Source organism: Protomyctophum parallelum (assembly GCF_964188405.1).
Source record: "Protomyctophum parallelum genome assembly, chromosome: 18".
In the NCBI taxonomy this organism is placed as follows: Eukaryota; Metazoa; Chordata; class Actinopteri; order Myctophiformes; family Myctophidae; genus Protomyctophum; species Protomyctophum parallelum.
The window spans coordinates 13,976,382-13,999,758 of NC_139716.1; the positions used below are offsets into that span (position 1 = coordinate 13,976,382).

At 48.0% G+C, this 23,377-nt stretch overlaps 1 protein-coding gene across 1 annotated transcript in view; it reads right to left on the reverse strand.

The window, feature by feature from the left end:
* shroom4 (shroom family member 4) overlaps positions 1 to 23,377 on the reverse strand; it is a 97,323-nt gene that overhangs the window by 16,749 nt on the left and 57,197 nt on the right. Inside the window, exons 3-6 of the mRNA XM_083789418.1 lie at positions 20,786 to 21,004; positions 11,266 to 11,555; positions 8,354 to 10,485; positions 7,934 to 8,209 (exon numbers count right to left, since the gene is read on the reverse strand). Coding sequence (XP_083645544.1) covers positions 7,934 to 8,209; positions 8,354 to 10,485; positions 11,266 to 11,555; positions 20,786 to 21,004 — 2,917 coding nt within the window. The remainder of the gene's footprint in view (positions 1 to 7,933; positions 8,210 to 8,353; positions 10,486 to 11,265; positions 11,556 to 20,785; positions 21,005 to 23,377) is intronic.

A 23,377-nucleotide genomic window follows, 5' to 3' on the forward strand; every position in this document is an offset into this window, starting at 1 on the left:
TGAAAGGCCCCAGTCATTTTAAAATGGTTATATCTCCTTCAATTATTGTCCAATTTCATTGAATGATACATCATATGAAAGCTTACATTCTGTACTTTAATAATCTGTAAAAATCTGAAAAATGGAAAAGGCGACATGAGGCATGTTTTGTTGGCACTGGTCACAGATGTGCAGATAAAGGTGGAGATGGAACTACGCTAAGGACAGATGTCCCGATACCCGGAAAAAAACCTGATAACAAGCTTATCGAGTACCCGGTATCAATATGCTTATCAAGCCAGATATCATTTATCATTTTCAAACAGACAAGAGAGGCGATCAAGAAATAAATGGAATCGTCGACGCTGGCACAAACATGGAGGTCTAAAGGTGTATTGATACCGGCCAACCAGCGCTGTCCGGGGAAACACAAATTAGTAAAAGACACTGCACGGTTCTGTTCTGAATTTATTGTCGTCTCTCGTCGTTCCACAAAATAATGGATGAGACTAGCTGGCCACTGTACGGGGCATTACCAAGTGTAACAGAGGAGATAGCAGTGAGGAGGATGACACTAGCTGACCACTGTACGGGGCATTACCAAGTGTATCAGAGGAGATAGCAGTGAGGAGGATGACACTAGCTGTCACCTGACACCAAGAACTCCCGGCCAAAAAAGCTTGTACTGAGGGAACCAACACACGGGCATCGATGGAGAGGACGTCCCACACCTACCTATGTGGACGTCCTAAAGAAAGATGCTGCTGCAGAAAGCACCAACGAGCTGTCAGATGTATGGAGAACCGAGATGACTGGAGACGCCGATGGAGGGCTCGTCGGAGGACCACGTAGAGAGAGACTACGAGCTGTGCTCTTTCCTTCACAAACATCTCTAAGGTCTTTGGTATGACTATGGTTAGAGGGTTTTTAACTATTCTAACCAACATGTGCTGCTTTTTAACTATTCTAACCAACATGTGCAAATCAGAGAGCAGACTCATTTAACTATACAACCTGTAAGGACCCAGAAAGATGTGCGTGCCATGTGTGTGTATCTACGTGTGTGTGTGTGTGTGTGTGTGTGTGTGTGTGTGTGTGTGTGTGTGTGTGTGTATATCTACGTGTGTGTGTGTGTGTGTGTGTGTGTGTGCGTGCCGTGTGTGTGTATCTACATGTGTGTGTGTGTGTGTGTGTGTGTGTGTGTGTGTGTAATAAAGATAACGACATGGGAAAATGAATGTGCAGCCTCTTCACTTCAGTCACGTTGGTATTCATTCAGTCATGTGGTAGAAGATATGTACAGACGTGTGTGTTACAGCGTGTGTGTGTGTGTGTGTGTGTGTGTGTGTCTGCCTGGAGAGCATATGTACAGTAGCGTCTGCACAGAGAGAGGGAGAGAGAGAGAGAGGCCACTCTCCAAGAGCTCTCTCTCTCTCACAAGAGCTTGTAGATCTGCTATTTTTGAAAAAAACGTGAAAATGTGGGCGACACAGACAGCGTCGCTGGACTAGTGTCCACTCCATGGTGTGAATCATTAACCGATAGTAACATGTTAATGAAAACCCATGAAATATTCCTGTCCCCCAAGAAAATCATTTCCATTTAATTGTATTTGATGACCTTTATAGGCTTGGCTCCCAAAATAACTCCCAAATGAGTTGTATTCTACAAACTCATGCCATGAAAGGTCAAATATACAGTACCAACTTTAACCCATTTTGGGCGGGAACACTTTTTTGGTGTTTCAAGCATTATGTTATGCTTTAGCTATTTTCGAAAGATCCTGAAAATGTGGCACAAATCTTTGACTATATATTTTTTCAGAGCGAACGTTTTTAAGGCAAATCTTTGCTTCTAGGGTGGGGGGGGGGGGGTCCTTGGAACAACATATTTTCAGATGGGGGTCGGCGGCCAAATACAGATAATTCTGGGGGTCCTTGACATGAAAAAGGTTGAGCACCACTGACATAGAAACATAGGGTTTTTCAGAAAACTGTCAAGATTTAGAAGACATTTTTAGAATTGTCGTCAGGTCTAAATGGGTTAAAAACAGAGACTATTCAAAGTTGATAAAGTCACCCACACACACACACACACACACGCGCGCGCGCTGCGCGCGATGGACATGCACGCAAATAGACTTCCATAAACACGTACACAGCAGGTGGCAGGTGTAAATGTCCTCCCATACAATCAAAGGAACTGCACTGACCCTCACCGTGTTCACTGAGGCTGAAGCTGGCCCTCACCGTGTTCACTGAGGCTGAAGCTGGCCCTCACCGTGTTCACTGAGGCTGAAGCTGGCCCTCACCGTGTTCACTGAGGCTGAAGCTGGCCCTCGGGGCAGGGCTACACTTCACCAATAACAATTCCCTCAGAACAATTTCATACCATTTTTCTCAAAAACCCAGCTGGGATGTTCAGTTGGGTTGAGCGACAGGCTGAGCGACAGACCATGAATATTAATAACAAAAAGTATTTTTGAAGTTATTTCCATATATCTCTATATTGGGTTTCCTTCCTAAATTCAAGACAGGCGAGCAAACACAAGGACAATGTCAATACATACCAATGTGCAAAATTGCACAATGAAATGACAATTATTAGTCGTCTGTGCAACTAAATCAGTATCTTTGCGTAGGCTATGCGAGAGTGCATGTGTGACTGTGTGTGTGTGTGTGTGTGTGTGTGTGTGTGTGTGTATGTACACACACATGTACATGCATCTGAATCAATGCCTTTATTTCTCCTCTGCGTAGCTCTTTTGGACATCTGTTAATAGTAAAACTATTGGACGCCTTCGGTGGCTCGTATAATAAGAGCAGATCTCATCACAGGGGTTATCGCACCAGGCATAGAATCAAATAACTTTCATTTGAAAATGGATTCCGACTGAGCGGAAACAGAGGTTCAAACTCCCCCCCCTAACACAACACAGGCGCATGCACGGACGCACGCACGCACGCACGCACACACCACAGGACCCTGCGTGGTCAGCCTGCACAAAACCAAATAGAAGAGCCCGGCGGTTTCAGCCAAGTGTCTGTTTAACGTGAAGAGCCATTTTGCTGATAACAAATGTCAGCTCGGTCTATAGCTCGGCGTCAAATGATAGGGTTTTTAATGGATTAAGCGTTTAGGGGGGTAAAAAAGGCTACAAAAGTTCATATCTCCCCCCACCCCCCTCCAAGAGGCTCGAGTTGATCTTGCGGCCGGCGAGAAGTAACGTGACCCTGTTATTACCGAGGACATGAAATGTCCAGCGTTCGCTCGCCCGAATCCACCTCAAGTTCAACGCGCCAGCCTGCAAGTTCTCGGGCCAGGAATGATGAATGTTCCACGCCGGAGTTCAGAAGTTCTTAGAATTTGAGGCAGCATGCAACAGTTTGGAGGTTCGGCGTCTTAACCGACCACTTTGACCGCTCGTTCTCTTTGGGACAAGTGGCCACTTAAGCGTTGAGCCTCAGAAAGCGTTCGCTCGGCTGGAGGCGATGTTTATACCGCTGAGCGAGCGTGTAAGAACCGCTGTTGTCATGCAACAGTTTGGAGGTTCGGCGTCTTAACCCATTCTGAACGGGAACCCATTTTGGTGTTAGCATCATGTTATGCTTTAGCTATTGAAAAATAGCAGATCTACAAGCTCATAGCGCGCCACCGAGTGGCGCGCTACGAGCTTGTAGGTCTGCTATTTTTGAAAAATCGAAGAACGACTGACATTTTTAGAATCTGATCTCAGGTCAGAATGGGTTAACCGACCACTTTGACAGCTCGTTTCTTTGGGACACTTAGCGTTGAGCCTCCGACAGCGTTCGCTTGAGGCGATGTGTTTTTACCGCTGAGCGAGCGTAGAAGAACTGCAGTATGTCACGCAGCAGTGTTGATTTCATCGACTAAAACTATGACCAAAAATGTCCGTCGACTACCTTTTTTCACTGATGAAAACTACATATATTGACAATTCCGTCAACAAATAAAAACTAGACTAAAATGTCAGGAAGGGACTAGTGGACAAGAGATCCAGTATAAGTCATTTTACATTTGGTTGCATGGTGAAAAAAGCCGATCTACAAGCTCAGAGCGCGTCGCGATTATGAATTTAGTGGGCAAAACCATGTCTATACGTGATAGGTGAATAGGTAAACATGTAATTCATAGTTATCACACAAAGACAATGATTTATTGTATTACAGTTACATTATGAAAAAGCTACTACTGTGGAAAGGTTATCAATCATATATTAATTTACTTATATTGATCCCATAAACAATTTAACCCATTCTGAACGGGAACCCATTTTGGTGTCAGCATCATGTTGTGCTTTAGCTATTTAAAAATAGCAGATCTACAAGCTCATATCGCGCCACCAAGTGGCGCGATACGAGCTTGTAGGTCTGCTATTTTTGAAAAATCGAAGAACGACTGACATTTTTTAGAATCTGATCTCAGGTCAGAATGGGTTCATCAGAACCAGTGTGTGTCCAGTGGAAACCTCGTATGAATCTGATCTCAGGTCAGAATGGGTTAATATAGGTATGGTTTTGCAAACTCAATTCATAATTCCAATGTCGGGAGCTCTGAGCCTCTGACTCATGGACTAAGAACCCAAAAGAACTGGACCGGTTCCCACCCTGGTGGAAAAGAGGCCTCTGGTTCCTCACCATGGTCAGAGAGACTCAACTGGAATGGAACATTTTAACAGCATTCAGCAGACTTTAGTTTCTTCTCCTGTCATCAGGGGCAGAAACACTGAGAGATGACTCATCTTCCTCCTCGGAGAGGCTCTCTTGGAAGTGTTGCATGTTTATTGAACGTTCACACAACCCACCGCCTCGCCACTGGGACCCATAGCTGGATATATTAGAGGAGAGGCTTAAACGACACCAGACCCTCCATTAAAAAGAAAAAGAAAGGAGAAGAGGACTATATGGTGGTTCTGTGGCTGGTGAAGATGAAGTGGCAGGTCCAATTTTTTGGTCCAAATAATGTGGGAAAGCATAATAAATTAATGAAAAGAAACATAATCCATGGAACAGAAGAGGGTTAAATGGATCATATTTCAAAACTTTTTTTGGTCATTTCAACCTCTACTCAGGCTCATGTGAACACCCTAGACAGTTTATAAGTTGCTTGATTCAGTAAATTTAGATATTTCATATTTAACCCATTCAGGCCTGAAAAAAATGTCTTCTAAATCCTGACAGTTTTCTGAAATACCTATGTTTCTAGGCCTATATCACACAATATTTCATGTCAAGGACCCCAAAAATGATATGTAATTGGCCACCGACCCCCATCTGAAAGTATGTTGTTCCAGGGACACTCCCAGAAGCAAAGATTTGAGTTAAAAACGTTTGTTCTGAAAAAATATATTCCAAATTTTAGGCACATTTTCACGATTTTTCATAAATAGCAGACCTACAAGCTCGTAGCGCGCCTCGGTGGCGCGCTATGAGCTTGTAGATCTGCTATTTTTCAATAGCTAAATTATAACATAATGTTTAAAACACCAAAAGGGGTGCCCGCCCAAAATGGGTTAACCGCCCCGCTGCCTTCCCTCCTATATACATTTTTTTGTCCCCCCCACACGTCTCATATTTTTGCCATTGACAATGAAAGGAGAAATTAGGTCGCATGTGCCTCAAATATGACGTGAATTTGTGGCGACACAAACATCAAATGCTGTTGACAACGAAGGGAAGATTTACGTCATATGTGGACGAGCAAATCGGCTATAACCAATCACGTAACTTCAGTTGTTCATGAGACGATGTATGACGATAGTATGATGCTTACCACTAGCTTCCTTCACAAAGGTGTCTACAGTCACAGAAAAATGTCTTCCAACCCAACTCCCTTGGGAAACTTTGTGACAGCTGCTGAAAGTTGGGGTACCATTATCAACCAATATAAGGCAAAAACATTCCAAATGTCATTATACTTTAAGTAGCGTGTGACATGTCAAACTAGGGGGTTTCCATGATGCTGAATCCATTCCAAGCATGAATTTTGCACGAAAATACTCATTGGGCTACATTCGGCCATAGCCACTTGCCCAAATGTGCCCGATGTTTATGGAGTGTTTTTTGTGCAAAACTAATGCTTGCAATGGATTCAGCATCTTGAAAACCCCCTAGTTTGACACTTATTTGGATTTTTTTGCCTTATATTGGTTGATAATGGTACCCCAACGTTCAGCAGCTGTCACAAAGTTTCCCAAGGGAGTTGGGTTGGAACACATTTTTCTGTGACTGTAGACACCTTTATGAACACATCTGTGAAGAAAGCTAGTGGTAAGCATCTTTTTTGCAGATTTGCCACAACTTAAGCTAACTTTACCTAACTATAATGGAAAAGATGATCCTCCAGGAGTCCAAACAGGAGAGTAAAACAAAAATCTAAAAGAATTATTAAAAAATTAATTAAAACAGTAAATGAAAAACCACGGCCCCCCTCGCGTATTAATTAGAAGGACAATATCAGTCACCAGAAAAAAGGACGGGTGTTTTAGATGAATCTATCATGGTTAAAATGGAGTTTGAATTGACAATGGGTTTGTATAGGAAGGGGGCGGGGCAGCTACAATGAATAGAGGGCATGCGCGTGACATCATCGTACCTGGATGTTATGCGGGAACGCCCACTGTGTGGCAAAAAACTACTTTCTGGCCTTGACAGTTGACAGCCCCATTCATCCAAACAGAAAAGTCCTGTCTGATTGCATTAAACAATGTTAAACTCACCAACATTGCAGCTGAACGAAAAGCTTGAATTATCCTCTTTCTATCTGCAAAGCTTTTGTTTCATGAAAATCCACCATAGAAACAGTATGAGCTACTTTATGTCAAGAAATGCCCTGCATTTGATTAAGTGTCAGAGTTTGGAAGTGCTTGTTTTCAATAACACACAACATTTTGCTGCCTCCTGCATTATGTGACATTTAGAAACGGGTGGTACGGCAGGACGGTTGAGTGATTTCCAACGAGCGCTTCCAAACTCCAACACTCCATGCTGCTCAATGCTTTGCCACTCAGTCTAGATGAGGGGGCGTGTCCTGATGGGAAAAGCATGCATGTGCATACTCTCTGTATCAAATATCTAAATACTGATTCAAGCAACTTAAAAAACTGTCTTGGGTGTTCGCATGAGGCTCAGTAGACGATAAAATGACATAAAGTGAAATATCCCTTTTAATAAACCCTATACTTACTTAGTTGACCAGATTGATATTAAATAATTGCCGAAAGCAGCCTGACTCTACATAACAAGCTCACATCATGGTGATCTGCTATTTTCTGCTATAGTTTTAGCCCCAGAACAGAGCAGGGATGTCGGGTCGGGTCAAATGGTACGAAAGAAAAGCTTTCATGAAACATTGTCTTCATCATCAAAGAACTAAAAAAAAGAAAAAACTAAAAACATGCGTACAATACAATGTTTGGGTCTCCAGTTCATGTTCAGGGCTCACAGCTGGTAGTCCTGTTTTATTGAATAAAGCTTGTCTAAACCTTCTGAAGAGTGAGTGCCTTGGAATCATTTTCTTTGGATTACAGACAAACACCAGAACCTTCTGGAGAGAACTAACCCGGAAATACTGCTTTATGAAGAGCAGAATATTATGGAACTGGACGGTTGTTGCGTTATTAAGAAACGTGTACTGGTGAGTATATTGTGAAATCAATAATGACAACCAAATGCATGTGTGTGTGTGCGTGTGCGTGTGCGTGCGTGTGTGTGTGTGTGCGCGTGTGTGCGGGCGCGCACATGCTGCACACACTTTGGCTGTGGACTTTGTATGGCTGCGTATTTGACGTTTAATATACTTAATTTAATTTGTATTTATTTGTTGTTTGCTTGTCTGGCATCGATCGGTCTCTAGGGGTGTTTGCAGTGGAAATGTCCCTGGCATGTTACTATTCTCAGAAGTGCGTGTGTGTGTGTGTGTGTGTGCGTCTTACCTCGGTAGGCGTGTGGCTCTGTGTGGTGTGTCCTCCCTGGTTCTCCCTGGGCAGGGAGGGGCCGTTGACCGGGTGGAAGGCCGAGCGAGGGGCCTGGTTGTGGGCCTGGGCGTCAGGCTGGAAGGCCTGGTGGGCCTGGTTCTTCTGCGCTCTGTAGAACTCCTCCCTCTCCTTCTGCCTCTCTCTCTCCACCTCCTGCTCTCTCTTCTCCCTCTCTTCCTCCAGACGTTCCCTCTCCCTCTCTCTCTCCCTCTCCCTCTCCAGCCGAAGCTCTCTCTCCCTCTCCCTCTCCCACTCTCTCGCCCTCTCCTCCCTCTCCCTCTCCCTCTCCCTGCAGAGCCTGGCTCTCTCGGCCTCCAGCTCCTTCTCTCTCTCCCTCTCCTCCCTCTCTCTCTCTCTCTTCCTCTCCCTCTCTCTCGCCCTCTCCTCCCGCTCCCGTTCCCTCTCCCTCGCCCTCTCCTGCCTCTCCCTCTCCCTCTCCCTCTCCCTGCCGGTGCTGACCGACAGCCTGCGGACGGCCTCCGTGGTGCCATCTGGAGGAGGAAGCAGGGCCGTTTCCTGATGGAGCCCCCCCTGGTAGGAGTACCTCCTCTGGGCTCGGCTCTGGACGAACTCGGGGGCCTCCCCCTCCTCCTCCTCCCCCCCCGGGGGGAGGGCGGCCTGCGGGTGTTTCCTCGGCCTGCGGCTGCTCAGCGCCGAGAGGTTGGACACGGAGGCCGACATGCTCCTGCTCGACTCCTCGAAGAACTTCATCCTCTCGGCGAACGGCAGGATCTCCGTCTCCTCCATGCGGGAGGTGGAGGCCGAGCGGGCGGAGGAGGAGGAGGAGGTGAAGGCGCACGCCACCCCGTGGCGCGACCCCGCGACCCCGTGGCGTGACCCCGCCACGTCCCGCTCGCTCCTGCCGCCGGCCCCCGGCGTGGAGCGGCGGCCCGGCGGGACCGGCTCGTGGTCCGGTTGGAGTTTGTGTTCGGGGGTCCAGCGCCAGCGGCGGGCCTTGCCGGCCGGCGCCGGTTCCTCTATGACCCGGATGCCCAGGCCGAAGCTGGGCACCGGGTCGATATTCTCAACCGAAGACGTCCCGTCTCGCGGTTGAACTTGCGTCGCGGCGTTCAAACTGTCCAGATTCGAGGACTCTGGGGAACCGACCGGCGGAACGAATGCATTTCTGTTGCTCCTCTCACGGAGAGGCTTCTTGTCCTCCTCCTCTTCCTCACAGAGGTCCGGGTGGTGGTCCTCCTCCTCCTGGAGCGTCTCTCCTCCCCCGCCGCGGAGCATCGCTCCTGGGCTGCGGCTCTTCTGGAGCTGGGCCTTCTTCCGCTGGATCTCGTTGCGGAGGTTGGTGGCGAAGCGCTCGCTGCGGTTCCGCCGGTTCCGCCGGTTGTGCGTGCTCCTCGACGCCTTCTTGGTGGGCGACTCCCCTTCCTCGTCCTCCCCCTCCTCCTGCCCTTTACTTCCTCCTCGCCCCCCTGCCGTGACCCTCCGCTCCTCCAGCAAGCTGTCCATGCTGGCGGCCGCTGCCAGCGGCCTAAAGTCGCTCTCCAGCACCCGCTCTGCGCCACCGCCGCCGTGGGCGGAGGAGGAGCCTCCGATAAGGCGGTCCCCGGCCGGTACGCTCACAGAGCGGCCCCAGGGAACGGGGCACAGGGAGGAGCCACTCGACGCCCCTTCCATCCTCCCGCCGTCTCCACCTTCCCCGTCCAAGAACACCGATCCTGGGGTGGAGCAGCGGCTTCCTCCTCCTCCTCCTCCTCCCCATGGATCCTGCGTGGATTGGAGGAGGTGGTTATTGTGGGCGACCACCTCGTGGACGTCAAGGTCAAGGTCTTCCTCCCGTTGGTGGTGGTGGTGTTGTGGGGAGGAGTGTGACCACTCTGTGGACGGAGAGGACGGAGGAGACGGCGGCGGCTTCGACGAGGGCTCCTCGCCGTCCCCGTTGAAGTGCAGCAGCTGAACCTGCGCGGCCAGACCGGCCAGACCGGCCAGACCGCTGTGGCGCTGCGAGGAGGAGGAGGGGTGGTGGTTGTTGGGGGTGTCGGAGGGCAGCGGTTGTTGTTCCGTGGCCTGGTCCTCCGTGGTGGTGGAGGGACCTGGAGGGAGAGAGAGGCAGGGCGAGGCGACGACGGCGTCCGGGGAGGACCGCGCCGGGACGGCCAGGTGTTTGCAGTCCGGCGACAAGGAGGAGGAGAGGGTGGCGGCGCCCTCGTCGTCTTTATTATCGGCAGTGCAGTCGACGCTAATGTTCCTCAGCGCTCTGCTGTGGTGCGTCCGGCGGCTATAGAGAGACTCCCGTTTGAAGTTCCCATTTCTGTCGCCGAGCAACGGCGCTTCGCTTCGCTCGGCGGCGGCGGCGGGGGGGAGGAAGCCGTTGCAAAGTCCCGCCTCTGGATTGTGCGAGGGGGGTTCGTCGTCGTGGTCGTCGCGGTAACAGACGAGGCCGGAAACGACGCTCGCCGCGACCGGAGCCGCCGCCGCCGCCACAACGCATCGCTCTTCCTCCGCCGCGTCGGGGCGACTCCGCGTGGCCCTGAAGCTGTCCTTCCTCGTGGAGGCTGTGGCGGGGGGCCGCTGGGGGTCTTGGTCTCCACCTCCCTCTCCTCCTCATCCTCCCCCCTCCTCCTCCTGTCCAAGGCTCCTCCTCCTCGGTCCTCTCCGTAGCAGCACAACGACGAAGGCCTCTCCTTCTTCTCGGCCAGACTGGCCGTTTTGGGCCTGGTCAGAGACCTAGTGGTGATTTTAACAGATTTAAGTTTTTAGTCATAATAGTCTCTTGAATAGTTTTCATCTCGTTTTTAGTCACATTTTAGTCACCTGGAATGTTTTGGACTAAATACATGATTTTATTCGACTAAATCTACAGTTGATTTAGTCGACTAAAATGTGTCTTGGCAGGCCTTGATGCCGTCGTAATGGCTGATTTTAAACGTACACTAATTCTATACTGAAAATAGCAGATCTACAAGCTCACAACGCTGTGAGTTTGTAGATCAGCTATTTTCAGCATGCAACCAAGTGTAACATGACTTATACTGGATCTCTTGTCCACTGGTCCCTTCCTAACATTTTAGTCTAGTATTTATTTGTTTAGGAAATTGTCAATATATTCAGTCTTTAGTTTTAGTCATAGTTTTAGTCATCATTTAGTTTTCATTTAGTTTGTCAGTGAAACAAAGGTATATCTTGTCATAGTATTAGTCGACGAAAATCCACCCTGTACCTGGACTTGAGGCCTTGCAGCGCCAGCGCCACCAGCTGGGCCTCGTCTTCTTCGTGGGCGGGGGGGTGGGGGGTGGCGTCCCCCCCCCTGTTGGGGTACCCCCCCCCTCCCCTGCAGGGCCCCCCTCCCCCTCCCCCCAGGCTCTGCAGCAGGTTGTCCATGGAGCAGGCCTCGCCGGGCCTCAGAGGGTTAACGGCGGCGTAGTCCGACGCGTTGGAGCTGGCCGAGAAGGAGCTGTAGGCGGAGTCTCGCTTGTCGTTGAAGAGGGCGGGGTCCTCCATGGGAGAGCCGTTGTCTCCGGGGGCGTGGTGGTGGTGGGGGGGCGTGTCCAGGCTCTCCATGGAACTGCTGCGGTCGGTGGAGGAGAAGGGTCTGCTCAGGTGGGCCCACGGCATGGACAGGTCACTGGAGGGGGGGAGGGGGGAGAGGAGAGGAGAGGAGAGGAGGGGAGAGGAGGAGAGGAGAGGAGAGGAGAGGAGAGGAGAGGAGAGGAGAGGAGAGGAGAGGAGAGGAGAGGAGAGGAGAGGAGAGGAGAGGAGAGGAGAGGAGAGGAGAGGAGAGGAGAGGAGAGGAGAGGAGAGGAGAGGAGAGGAGAGGAGAGGAGAGGAGAGGAGAGGAGAGGAGAGGAGAGGAGAGGAGAGGAGAGGAGAGGAGAGGAGAGGAGAGGAGAGGAGAGGAGAGGAGAGGAGGAGAGGAGAGGAGAGGAGAATCCAAATTACTGTTTTAGTTTGTGTTAAAAAGGAGGTTTAGTCCTGAAAATCTTAGAGAAACAAGCTTAACAAAATGAAACAAATGAAAAGTAAATTCAATCAGTTGAAAATATATGCCACGTTCTCATTTTATTCCAAACTCGAAATGTGGCATTCTCTTAACTGACAGAAAGAAAAAAAAATAACAGATGACGGTGCTTTTTTAATCCGCAGCGATATGAAATGATAGCACCATTATTATAGACAATAAGATTTCAAATCTTTTCCCCATTAAATGCCGGGATCTGTGTTCTGTGAGTTTGTCGATAAAGACAAATGACAGCACAGATACCAAAAGTGTTCTGTAAAAAAAAAAAAGTTTATTACCAAACATTAACAGTTTCCGTGCCGGGAATGGATTACTCCAGGTTAATGTCGCTGCCATAAAAGACTTACGCGACTTTTGTTTTATGTGTTTAATCCGCCGTAATGTAAACAAAAAAAAGAAAATTCTTTTTCGCCGCTTAGGAAGAGAGGAGGTGCATTTCGTGTTGACAATGAACCGGAAATCGTCACATGCTGTGAGCTGCTAGGGCTTCTGGGAAATTGAGGCCAATGCAAACGCATTGGGTTCAACGCCTCATGGAGGCGGGTCCTGTGCTGCCTCTTCTCGGTGTAGCAAGATGGCGGGTGGTTCGATCGTTCATAACAAACGGGGGGAGCTATTTTCGCTCGATTTTCGCGGATTAAAAGCCCAAATAATTCAGCGTGTGCTCTAAAGGTAATACAACAATCTCGGCAGTGAAGGGGGGTTGATTAAAATGCGGGTTAATCGTAAAAAACAGTCAAACTGTTAACGTATACATTCTGGAGAGACATGGAGTGATAAATGAACAACAGAACTTCGTATAGCGTTTTCTTCTATGGCTCTAATTGTACCGTCTTGTTTAGACACAGTTCAACTCCTCCACGTGTAGCTGGCCTGGGTCTGTTTTCCATCAGCGCACGGAGCAGAGATCAGCAGAGGAACCATGTGCTTTTAAAAAAAAGACCTTTCATCCAAGCTCCTTTAAGATAGATTAGGATTTCCTTCCAGCCTGGAGTCAAATCTCCTCTCCTCTCATCCGTGCTTTCTTCCAGTCCTCCCGTGCGTCCAGACATCTCTCCTGTACTCACTCATCTTTCCCTTTCTCTCGCTCTCCTTTCAATTTCACAGAAAACATGCAATCTTTCTTCTTGGAATCCGGGGGGAGAGCTATACCTTTTAAATCACCGGCGGAATCCAAACCTTCTGGAAGAATCCATTAGCGATAATGGGTTTTGTCTTTACTTGTTATCTTATATCCCCTCTGGTCTGCTTTCTGCTCCTCTGATATGTTTGATATATATTTGATATATTTGACCATGGTCATGAAGTGTGGGTCATGACCGAAAGAATAAGGTCGCGAATGCAAGCGGCCAAAATGAGTTTTCTCCGACGGGTGGCTGGCGTCTCCCTTAGAGATAGGGTGAGAAGTTCAGTCACGAAAGGAGAGACTCGTAGTAGAACCGTTGCTCCTTCGCCTGGAAAGGAGCCAGCTTAGGTGATTCGGGGCATCTGGTTAGGATGCCTCTTGGGCGTCTCCCTAGGGGAGGTCACGAGCCCAGCGGAATCACCAGCCCAGTGGAATCACGAGCCCAGCGGAATCTGCTGACATTTCCTTCATTTCTCTGTGGCGTTCCTTCCTGGCTGCAATGGATGGATTATTATGGATGTGGAAAATCTGGGTTCACTTTTCCTCCCATCCCCGAAATAATATCCAGCGCCACGGTAACATAAAACTAAGCTTTTTCACTAACACAAATGTTTACGAAACGTTTAAAAAAAAAAAAAAAAAAGAAAGAATGTATGTATGAAAGCAAACATTTTTAGGAGGAGTGGGGGGGGGGCTTTGCAGATCGCATTTCAGCATGTTCATGAACTTGTGGCATTTCAAACCCATTTAGACCTGCAGGCCAATTATTGTAAAAACAAAAACAAATGCCATCTAAACCCCAACATTCTTTCTGAAAACGTTGACAGAGGTGTCAATGTTCACTACAGATGCTTTCCCAGATTGAAAGGTATATAGAAATGGCATAATAGGCTACAGGTAACAGGTTTAGATGTGATAATGTATCACTCCAGCATCTCTTCCAGTCACTATTCATAAAGCATAGATACTATAAAGGAACTCTTAAATGACTAGGTTGAAGAAGACAAGCTATTTTAGACTCTATTAAAACTCTTTTATTGCTACGTACGGACATATTCGTGCTGCTATGTAAAGTAGGAACTTCCATGTCTTGTATCTCTGAAACTACGAGCGCCGTCCCTGGTTTTGAGCATCCATCCGAGGTTCGGATGTGATTTGTGATTTTGTCTCGCATCGCTCCCGACATGTCGGTAAACATGCCGTAAACAGCGTGAGCGATTACTAATCACTGGCACAATGGGCCGTACTGTCCACCAATGGGATTAATCAAGGGGCGGGGGCTACACCGTACTGTCCACCAATGGGATTAATCAAGGGGCGGGGGCTACACCGTACTGTCCACCAATGGGATTAATCAAGGGGCGGGGGCTACACCGTACTGTCCACCAATGGGATTAATCAAGGGGCGGGGCATCGCAGCTCTATAGATCTGACCCGGTTAAAGGACAGGAAGGGAGGAAATGAGGCGGGAGCCAGACAGGAAATGACTGTCACTGCCGCCCAATCACTGGACAATGTGGAACATGTGAGTGTACCGACTGACAGAGAGAAACGGCACACGCACGCACGCACACACACACACACACACACACACACACACACACACACACACACACACACACACACACACACACACACACACACACACACACACACACACACACACACACACACACACACACACACACACACACACACACACACACACACACACACACACACTCTAATTGAAGAGACGGATAATTAGACACGTGCTCTGATTGAGATATACGTTGCTAAGCAGATATGCTCGGTGTGTGTGTGTGTGGTGTCTGTGTGTGTGTGTGTGTGTGTTTGTGGTGTGTGTGTGTGTGTGTGGTGTGCTATACACATGATTAATGATTTCTCGGGACAGACTGTTGACTCAGTCAAGGAAAGGGGGGCGCTGTTTTTCCTTTATTTTTTGGCGATGGGTTCTCAGACTATACACATGTACACACGTCTCTCTCTCTCTCTCGCTCTCTCTCACAAAAAACACACATGCACGGATATGCTTAATGTACAAAATGTCTGTGTCTTTCATGCAGGGTTTATTGACTGTCTTCCTCTCTTTGTCCACATGTTCTAAGAGCTACATGCCATTGTCCACAAGTATGTGTGTGTATGCGTGTGTGCGTGCGTGCATGTGTGTGTGTGTGTGTGTGTACTAGTGTACACAATATGAACCAACAGATGAGGTCAGGTATAGCTCACTGTGGGAAGGGAACTGACACACACACACACATGCACACGCACACGCACACCCACACACACACACACACACACACGGTCCTATCTAAGCCAGTTGGGACTATTAAGTCTAATAGGGGGACATTAGATCACTGATTGCTATCAAAAGCAGAACAGTTTTAAAGACTGACGTAAAGCCGATAAAGACAGAAGGCTATATTTAATCTGAGTCAACAAGACAGACGTTACTTCTGCTTTCTCCTCTAAAAAGGACTTTGGTACCTTTTGGTTTAATTGTGAAACTGCTTTTTTAGCGGTATAGGCTTTTTTTTCTACGGTAGCGAACAGTTAGTCACATCGAATTGATCGATCCGATCAATTATAAAATACTAGAGCGGTGCCCGGCTGTAGAGCACAGAGTAACGGTAACGATCCACGCACGCAAAGCGTTAAGACGTGGGGTTTAAATTGTTTATATAAAACTAATCCATTTAGACGATTATAACAAATCTATTACGTTTTTTCATTTTACGTCGATTCATTGATATTTAAAAATACAAAATTATTATCCATAAACGTCTTCTCAATAATTGATAGAAAAATCATTATTTCTAGGGGCACGGTGGCACAGTTGGTAGTGCTGTCGCCTCACAGCTAGAAGGTCCTGGGTTCGATTCCCGCTGGGGACGCTGTGGGCACTGGCGGCGTGTTCCCTCCTCCGCGTCATCAGTGCCCATACCCGAAGGCGGGGGTTGGCGAAAGGGCCTTTCTGTGTGGAGTTTGCATGTTCTCCCCGTGTCCCCTAGGGTAGATACCCTCACAAAAACATGCCGTAATCCTGGTCTCTAAAACTACCTCCCCCTGGCCAGCCGGGGCGCCTGATGGAGGGGAAAGGAACTGGTCGGAATAACGTGTCCCTTCCACGCGCTACGTCCGGCCGGGGACATTCCCCTCTGTCAGGTGAAAAGAAGCAGCTTGGACTCCTCATGCATAGGAGGAGGCATGAGGTCAGTCCGCTGCCCCCCCCAGGTTGGCAGAGGAAGTGTAGCGCCCAGGATTACATTAGATAATTGGCACTGGGTGAAAAGAAAACTGGGTTACAAAATCGTGGGATAAAAATTAAAAAAAAAAAAAAAACATTATTTCTGGTAAAAAAGCTAAGGAATAGTTGCCGTCCTAATTTACATGCACAAATGGTATACAGTTATAAAATATGCACGCACACACCGCAACACACACACACACACACACACACAAACACACACAAACACACAGAGAGAAAAATACTGGATATTTCCCACTGTGTACACAGACCTGTTGACTCAGAACACAGCGCTATTTATGGCAGCAGTTTGTCTAAGAGATAAGACATAATAATACCTACAGCTCTATATAATATCGACCGTCATGCGGAACAACGACAACACACAAGAAAAAAGCATCGCCCGAACAGGGACTTGAACCCTGGACCCTCAGATTAAAAGTCTGATGCTCTACCGACTGAGCTATCCGGGCTCCTGACACGCAGCGGAGAGGGAGGCCAATATCAACGGCCCAGTGTTTACTCTGCTGTGTAAACAACAAGCATGCAGGCCTTCTTCTTTACACCTGGGAGGTGGCTGTTCTCTGTACTCAGGGATATGGAGTTATAGGCCTCCATCACACCTGGGAGAGGCTGTTCTCTATACTCAGGGATATGGAGTTATAGGCCTCCATCACACCTGGGAGAGGCTGTTCTCTATACTCAGGGATATGGAGTTATAGGCCTCCATCACACCTGGGAGAGGCTGTTCTGTATACTCAGGGATATGGAGTTATAGGCCTCCATCACAACTGGGAGAGGCTGTTCTGTATACTCAGGGATATGGAGTTATAGGCCTCCATCACACCTGGGAGAGGCTGTTCTGTACTCAGGGATATGGAGTTATAGGCCTCCATCACACCTGGGAGAGGCTGTTCTCTGTACTCAGGGATATGGAGTTATAGGCCTCCATCACACCTGGGAGAGGCTGTTCTCTATACTCAGGGATATGGAGTTATAGGCCTCCATCACACCTGGGAGAGGCTGTTCTGTATACTCAGGGATATGGAGTTATAGGCCTCCATCACAACTGGGAGAGGCTGTTCTGTATACTCAGGGATATGGAGTTATAGGCCTCCATCACACCTGGGAGAGGCTGTTCTGTACTCAGGGATATGGAGTTATAGGCCTCCATCACACCTGGGAGAGGCTGTTCTCTGTACTCAGGGATATGGAGTTATAGGCCTCCATCACACCTGGGAGAGGCTGTTCTCTATACTCAGGGATATGGAGTTATAGGCCTCCATCACACCTGGGAGAGGCTGTTCTGTACTCAGGGATATGGAGTTATGGAGGCCTCCATCACACCTGGGAGAGGCTGTTCTATACTCAGGGATATGGAGTTATAGGCCTCCATCACACCTGGGAGAGGCTGTTCTGTACTCAGGGATATGGAGTTATGGAGGCCTCCATCACACCTGGGAGAGGCTGTTCTGTACTCAGGGATATGGAGTTATAGGCCTCCATCACACCTGGGAGAGGCTGTTCTCTATACTCAGGGATATGGAGTTATAGGCCTCCATCACACCTGGGAGAGGCTGTTCTCTATACTCAGGGATATGGAGTTATAGGCCTCCATCACACCTGGGAGAGGCTGTTCTATACTCAGGGATATGGAGTTATGGAGGCCTCCATCACACCTGGGAGAGGCTGTTCTGTACTCAGGGATATGGAGTTGCTGGGGTCAGTGGCGTGCACAGATAGACACTAGGGGGTGCTAGAGCACCCCCTGCCCTTTTGGCAATTTTGCTCTTAAAAAAAAGGGTAATTTTTTTTTTCTTAATTTGTAGTGTGTGGACCATGGTGACATTGATCAAATCTTGATACAAAAACGCTTCTACTATATTATTTAGGCCCCCACAATCTAAAGCTATGTTTCTATGTCAGTGGTTCTTCGATTAAAGAAAAAGAGCAGACCTACAAGCTCGTAGCGCGCCACTCGGTGGCGCGCTATGAGCTGGTAGATCTGCTATTTTTCAATAGCTAAAGCACCAAAATGGGTTCCCGCCCGAAAATGCGCTGCACAAGGTGCCCTTTTTTTCACTTGAGCACCTGCCCCTCTAAATGTCTGTGCACGCCACTGGCTGGGGTGGATGCATGCCTCTGTATTTGATATCCCCACCCACCCCCGCACTGGTCATTCATATGTTTTACAGTGGTGGGAAAAGACCTCAAATGTTTAACCCATTCTGACCTGAGATCAGATTCATACGAGGTTTCCACTGGACACACACTGGTCTGATTAAGAAAATCAATACTGCAATGCAGAAAGAATCAATACTCTGTTAGTTACGAGTAAAAAGTTCGGAATTCTATGCTTGTAAACCTTTTAAAAAAAAACTAGAAAACTAGATAAAGAAAACTAGATAAAGTGCCCCTCGTGGGCACAGGTCTCCACCAGGGCAGGTCAGGTTGTGGCCTCATGCTGGCGCTATAATAAGGCAATGTGAAAAGGGTGCCATTTCTTCTTACACCCTGGATGGCCATGGGCTCTATATGCAGCCAAACACTTCCGCGTTGAGTTTGGGCCGCCGGAGCGCTTCCGGTCTCATTCACTGTGAACGCACGCTCGTGATTTTGTAGGAATAAAGTTCAGTTCTTTATACAACACTATTTCATTTGATAATGTGACGGCATATGGTTCTTCATAGTTTGTATTATTTGTGTTGCGTCGTTGACATGACGACATGAGTTAGAAACGTCTTAAATCCCCTGTTAAAAACGGGAGCTCCTCATGGACTTCTCGCAGCTGTTTCCGGTGTTGCCGTGAACTTTTGAACAGTGCACAAAATTGCAGAAATAGGCAAGATTTACATACAAACTTTATAGAGCTTCTTGTGTTATCCCTTTAAGCATCATTGCATGACTGTTTGCAAAACTGTTAATAAAGTATTCAATGGATCCATCAAATGATTCCTATTTATATTTAGTTAATATTAATAATAAGTGAATATATTTTTTTATTTCACTTCTCTTTCAAACTGCCGTCTCCGTCATTGATGCCATGGCCCCTTTCACTGTGGAAGTTCAAAAGCACGGCTGCCATTGATTCTACCCACCCTAAAGCCTCCTCCTATAGAGACAGTCAGACATGTCCCCGAGGACATCCGATTGGCCCACTCTAAAGCCTCCACCTCAGTCCCCTCCTATAGAGACAGTCAGACATGTCCCCGGGGACATCCGATTGGCCCACTCTAAAGCCTCCACCTCAGTCCCCTCCTATAGAGACAGTCAAGACGTGTCCCCGGGGACATCCGATTGGCTATCGCCGAGGAATGCTTGAATGGAAGGGCCCGAGAATAGACCAATGGCTTTGGAAGGCGGTGATGTCACTGGTTTCCTGGTTCATTGTGGCGCTGTCATGAGGACTGAATTCCCCTCCTGGTGACTGACTGGGTGGGAGGCAGAGGGACTGCAGTGTGTGTGTGCTGCTGTCATAGGGTGGCTGGATGGTATTAAAAGCTCTGACGCACACCCCCACCCACACACAGGATGATGGTCACACACCGATTTACTGCTTTTTTCCCCCCTCTGGGCATTAATTTCCAGGGCTGACAGGGATATGCTTTACTCCGGCTTCACCTGGTCAAACATATTTAGCAAATTAGTCAAATAATTCCCATTTAAAAAATAATGTTTAAAGAAGTTGCGAAAATGGCAGTAGCTTGCCACGTCGCAAGCTTCTGCGTGCATCTGCCATTTTCACAACTTCTTAAAGGTGTATTCAGTGATTTCACTTAATTCAAATATCACTTATTTTTTTGTTTTGTTGTGATAATCCTCTCTACTATAGAGTGTGCTGACCATATAAGGAGTTCCTCCCTGTCCCCCAGTTAACCCCTGGGGGTCAAAAAACCTTAGGTTTCGTTTTTGGCTCTCTATCCTGATTGGATGAAAGGCTTAGGTCCCAGCCAAAAACGAAACCTAAGGTTTTTTGAGTGAAATCACTGAATATACCTTTAAACATAAAAGAATATATATTAATGGGAATTATTTGACGAAAGAAAGGGGAATATTTACTCATAATAATTGGTTCGCGACCCAAACATAAATCCCGAACCACAGTTTGAGAAGCACTGCCTTAAAGGTATATTCAGTGATTTCACTCAAAAAACCTTAGGTTTCGTTTTTGGCTGTGGGACCCAGCCTTTCGTCCAATCAGGATAGAGAGTCAAAAACGAAACCTAAGGTTTTTTGACCCCCAGGGGTTAACTGGGGACAGGGAGGAACTCCTTATATGGCCAGCACACTCTATAGTAGGGAGGATTATCACAACAAAACAAAAAAATAAGTGATATTTGAATTAAGTGAAATCACTGAATATACCTTTAAGTCTTTGAAAACCACTGGTTTACTCGTGAAAGTCGCGGGGTGTGTGTGTGTGCGTGCGTGGGGGCGTGTGTGTGTGTGCCGTGCGTATACCTGTTGTCGGTGGTGTGCCAGGGTAGCGTGTAGGGCCCGGGGTGGAGGTGCATGGCAGAGGGGGGGGCAGTGGGGGGAGGAGGAGGGGGGAGGGGAGGGGAGCCAGACGGGGGGGGGAGGCAGGGTGGAGGAGGAAGAGGAGGGGCCGGGGGAGGAAGAGGAGGCTCCGCTAGCTTCGCCAGGTGCCAGGAATGAGGTCTGATGAAGGGAACAGTGCGCCTGTGACAGAGAGAGAGAGAGAGAGAGAGGCAAATGGTAAATTGATTGATTGATTGATTGAAACCTTTATTTATTCTCGAAAAGAAGCATTGAGGTTCACCCTCACTTGCACTGCTGCCGAGGTCACATACACACTAGGGCTCCTACACATTTGGAATTTAAAAATCCCATGCTTTTTCCAGACTCTGCGATCCTGTGGATCGCTCTCCGGGGCAAGCCGCGGCCGGAAAAACCGAGGTGTGAGAGAGAGAGAAGAAGTGGACGGTTCCCTAGGCAGGGGACAGAGAGTGGGAAGAATAGGCCAGCCAGGTATAATCGTACACTTCCACACGGTTTCCTGGGACATTCCCAGTGTCTAAATGGACATTCCCGGTGTCTGAATGTTCCATTATTTATGCAGCTGAGAATAGCCCTCAGAATAACAGGGGAATATCAGCTCGGAATACCGACTGGCAGGGTTGCCATGACCGCTTATTATAAGTGTCTTTGTTGGCTTGTTTCTTTTGTGAAGTTGCTTGGAAATATTGGTAGTTGCGGCTTTCAAAAGTGTAGTTGCTTATTTGGGCTTGCTTCATAAATGTTCCAAATTAAACGGCAACACATTGGTGTGGGCTCTAGAAACAAGGCACCGTTGTGGGCTTGTAGATCGGCTAGTTTCAAATAGCCATAGCTTAGAGTCGCTTCTTATGGGTTTGTTGTTTTCATAGACCTGGTTTGCTTATTAGGAGGTCTCTCGCAAAAACAATATGGCAACACTGCCGCCGGGCTCGGATGGGAATAACTCCGGGAATTCTTTCCGCGGAGTCGAGTGCACAGAAACAGCATCAATAACAGAACCAAAGTGGGGAGGGAGACGTGGGCTGAAGGGCTTCCTTCTTTGCAACCAAAGACGCACACGAGGCTTGATGCCTGCGGCGACCGACATGTCCATCAACTCACTACTATGTGTGGTCCCACGTTTGATGGCTCTGTGTCCACTATAGACCAGCGGTCCGGGGACCACCAGTGGTCCTTGAGGGGGTTCCTGGTGGTCCCCAGCTAAATGATGTATTAGATCCTTATTAGATCTTTAACACTTGAGAGTGTAAGTTAGTTCTCTTGTCCACTATTGTCCCTTCCTAACATTTTAGTCTAGTTTTATTCGTTGACAAAATTGACACTATATGAAGTCATATAGTTTTAGTCATCATGGCTTAGTTTTAGTTTAGTTTCCGTCAGTGAAAAAAGGTAGTCGACAAACCATTTTTCCATCACATAGTCAACGAAATCGCCACTATATGAACCAACATGGCTGCCATGAAAAACCACAGAACACCGGCAGGGAGGGAAGACTTGGGAGGGAAAAGAATGCGGCTCCTGGAATAGGATGGAGAGGGAGAGGAGGAGGAGGAGGAGGAGGAGGGGGAGGGGGGACATTTTGGAGTATTATTGTTTATGATAGAGAGCAGCAGGGCCCTCAGTGACCAGAGGAAACAGTGCCACTTCCTGATTCCCTCACCCCATCTCAGAACGACTGCTCAGCTCAACCCACAACGTCCTTAAATCATCCCCTGAGAAGGTCTACTGTCTGTCTGTCTGTCTGTCTGTGCATCTGTGATTGTGTGTGTGTGTGTGTGTGTGTGTGTGTGTGTGTGTGTGTGTGTGACGTGTGTGTGTGTGTGTGTGTGTGTGTGTGTGTGTGTGTGTGTGTGTGTGTGTGTGTGTGTGTGTGTGTGTGTGTGTGTGCACATGGGCCTAAAGTATTTACAGTGCATGTCTTGTACACAACTGCAGATGCATGCATGTCTTGTGTGGGTGTGTGTGTGTGGGAACTTCCATAAAGTTGCACTAGACAAAATTATTGAACGGACCACAGACAGTGCTAACCCCCCCCCCCCCCCCCCCCCTCACTTTCACCGTTGAACTTCCACAGACTGACGACTGAAGGAAACATCTAAACAAACAGTCTGGACACCACTAGCACTAAGGCATCGCTCACACATGGAAGACAGGGGGCGCTGTCTCGCTGTCCTGGGAGGAGGGGCAGAGCAGCTCGCAATTCATTTTCAATGGGAGTCACGCGGTTTTGACGAGACAAGCTTGCTCCGTGGCTGTCTCCTGCGATTGTCATGTAGTGATCGTACAACATAAACATTACAGAGACTTTAGTTATTACTGTACAATACTTTAAAACAGTTGTCATGTTGCACACATGCTTAAAATAGCTCTTATTTGCCCCCCTCGATATCGTAACTCTTCTATTAGATGGCTCTGGTGAAAACCACGGGACTCCCATTGAAAGTCCCCCGAGGACAGCGAGAGAGCACGCTGTCTTTTATATGTGAGCGATGCCTGAGGCGGGGAAAGAGATTTGTCTGACAAAAAAGGAAAAAA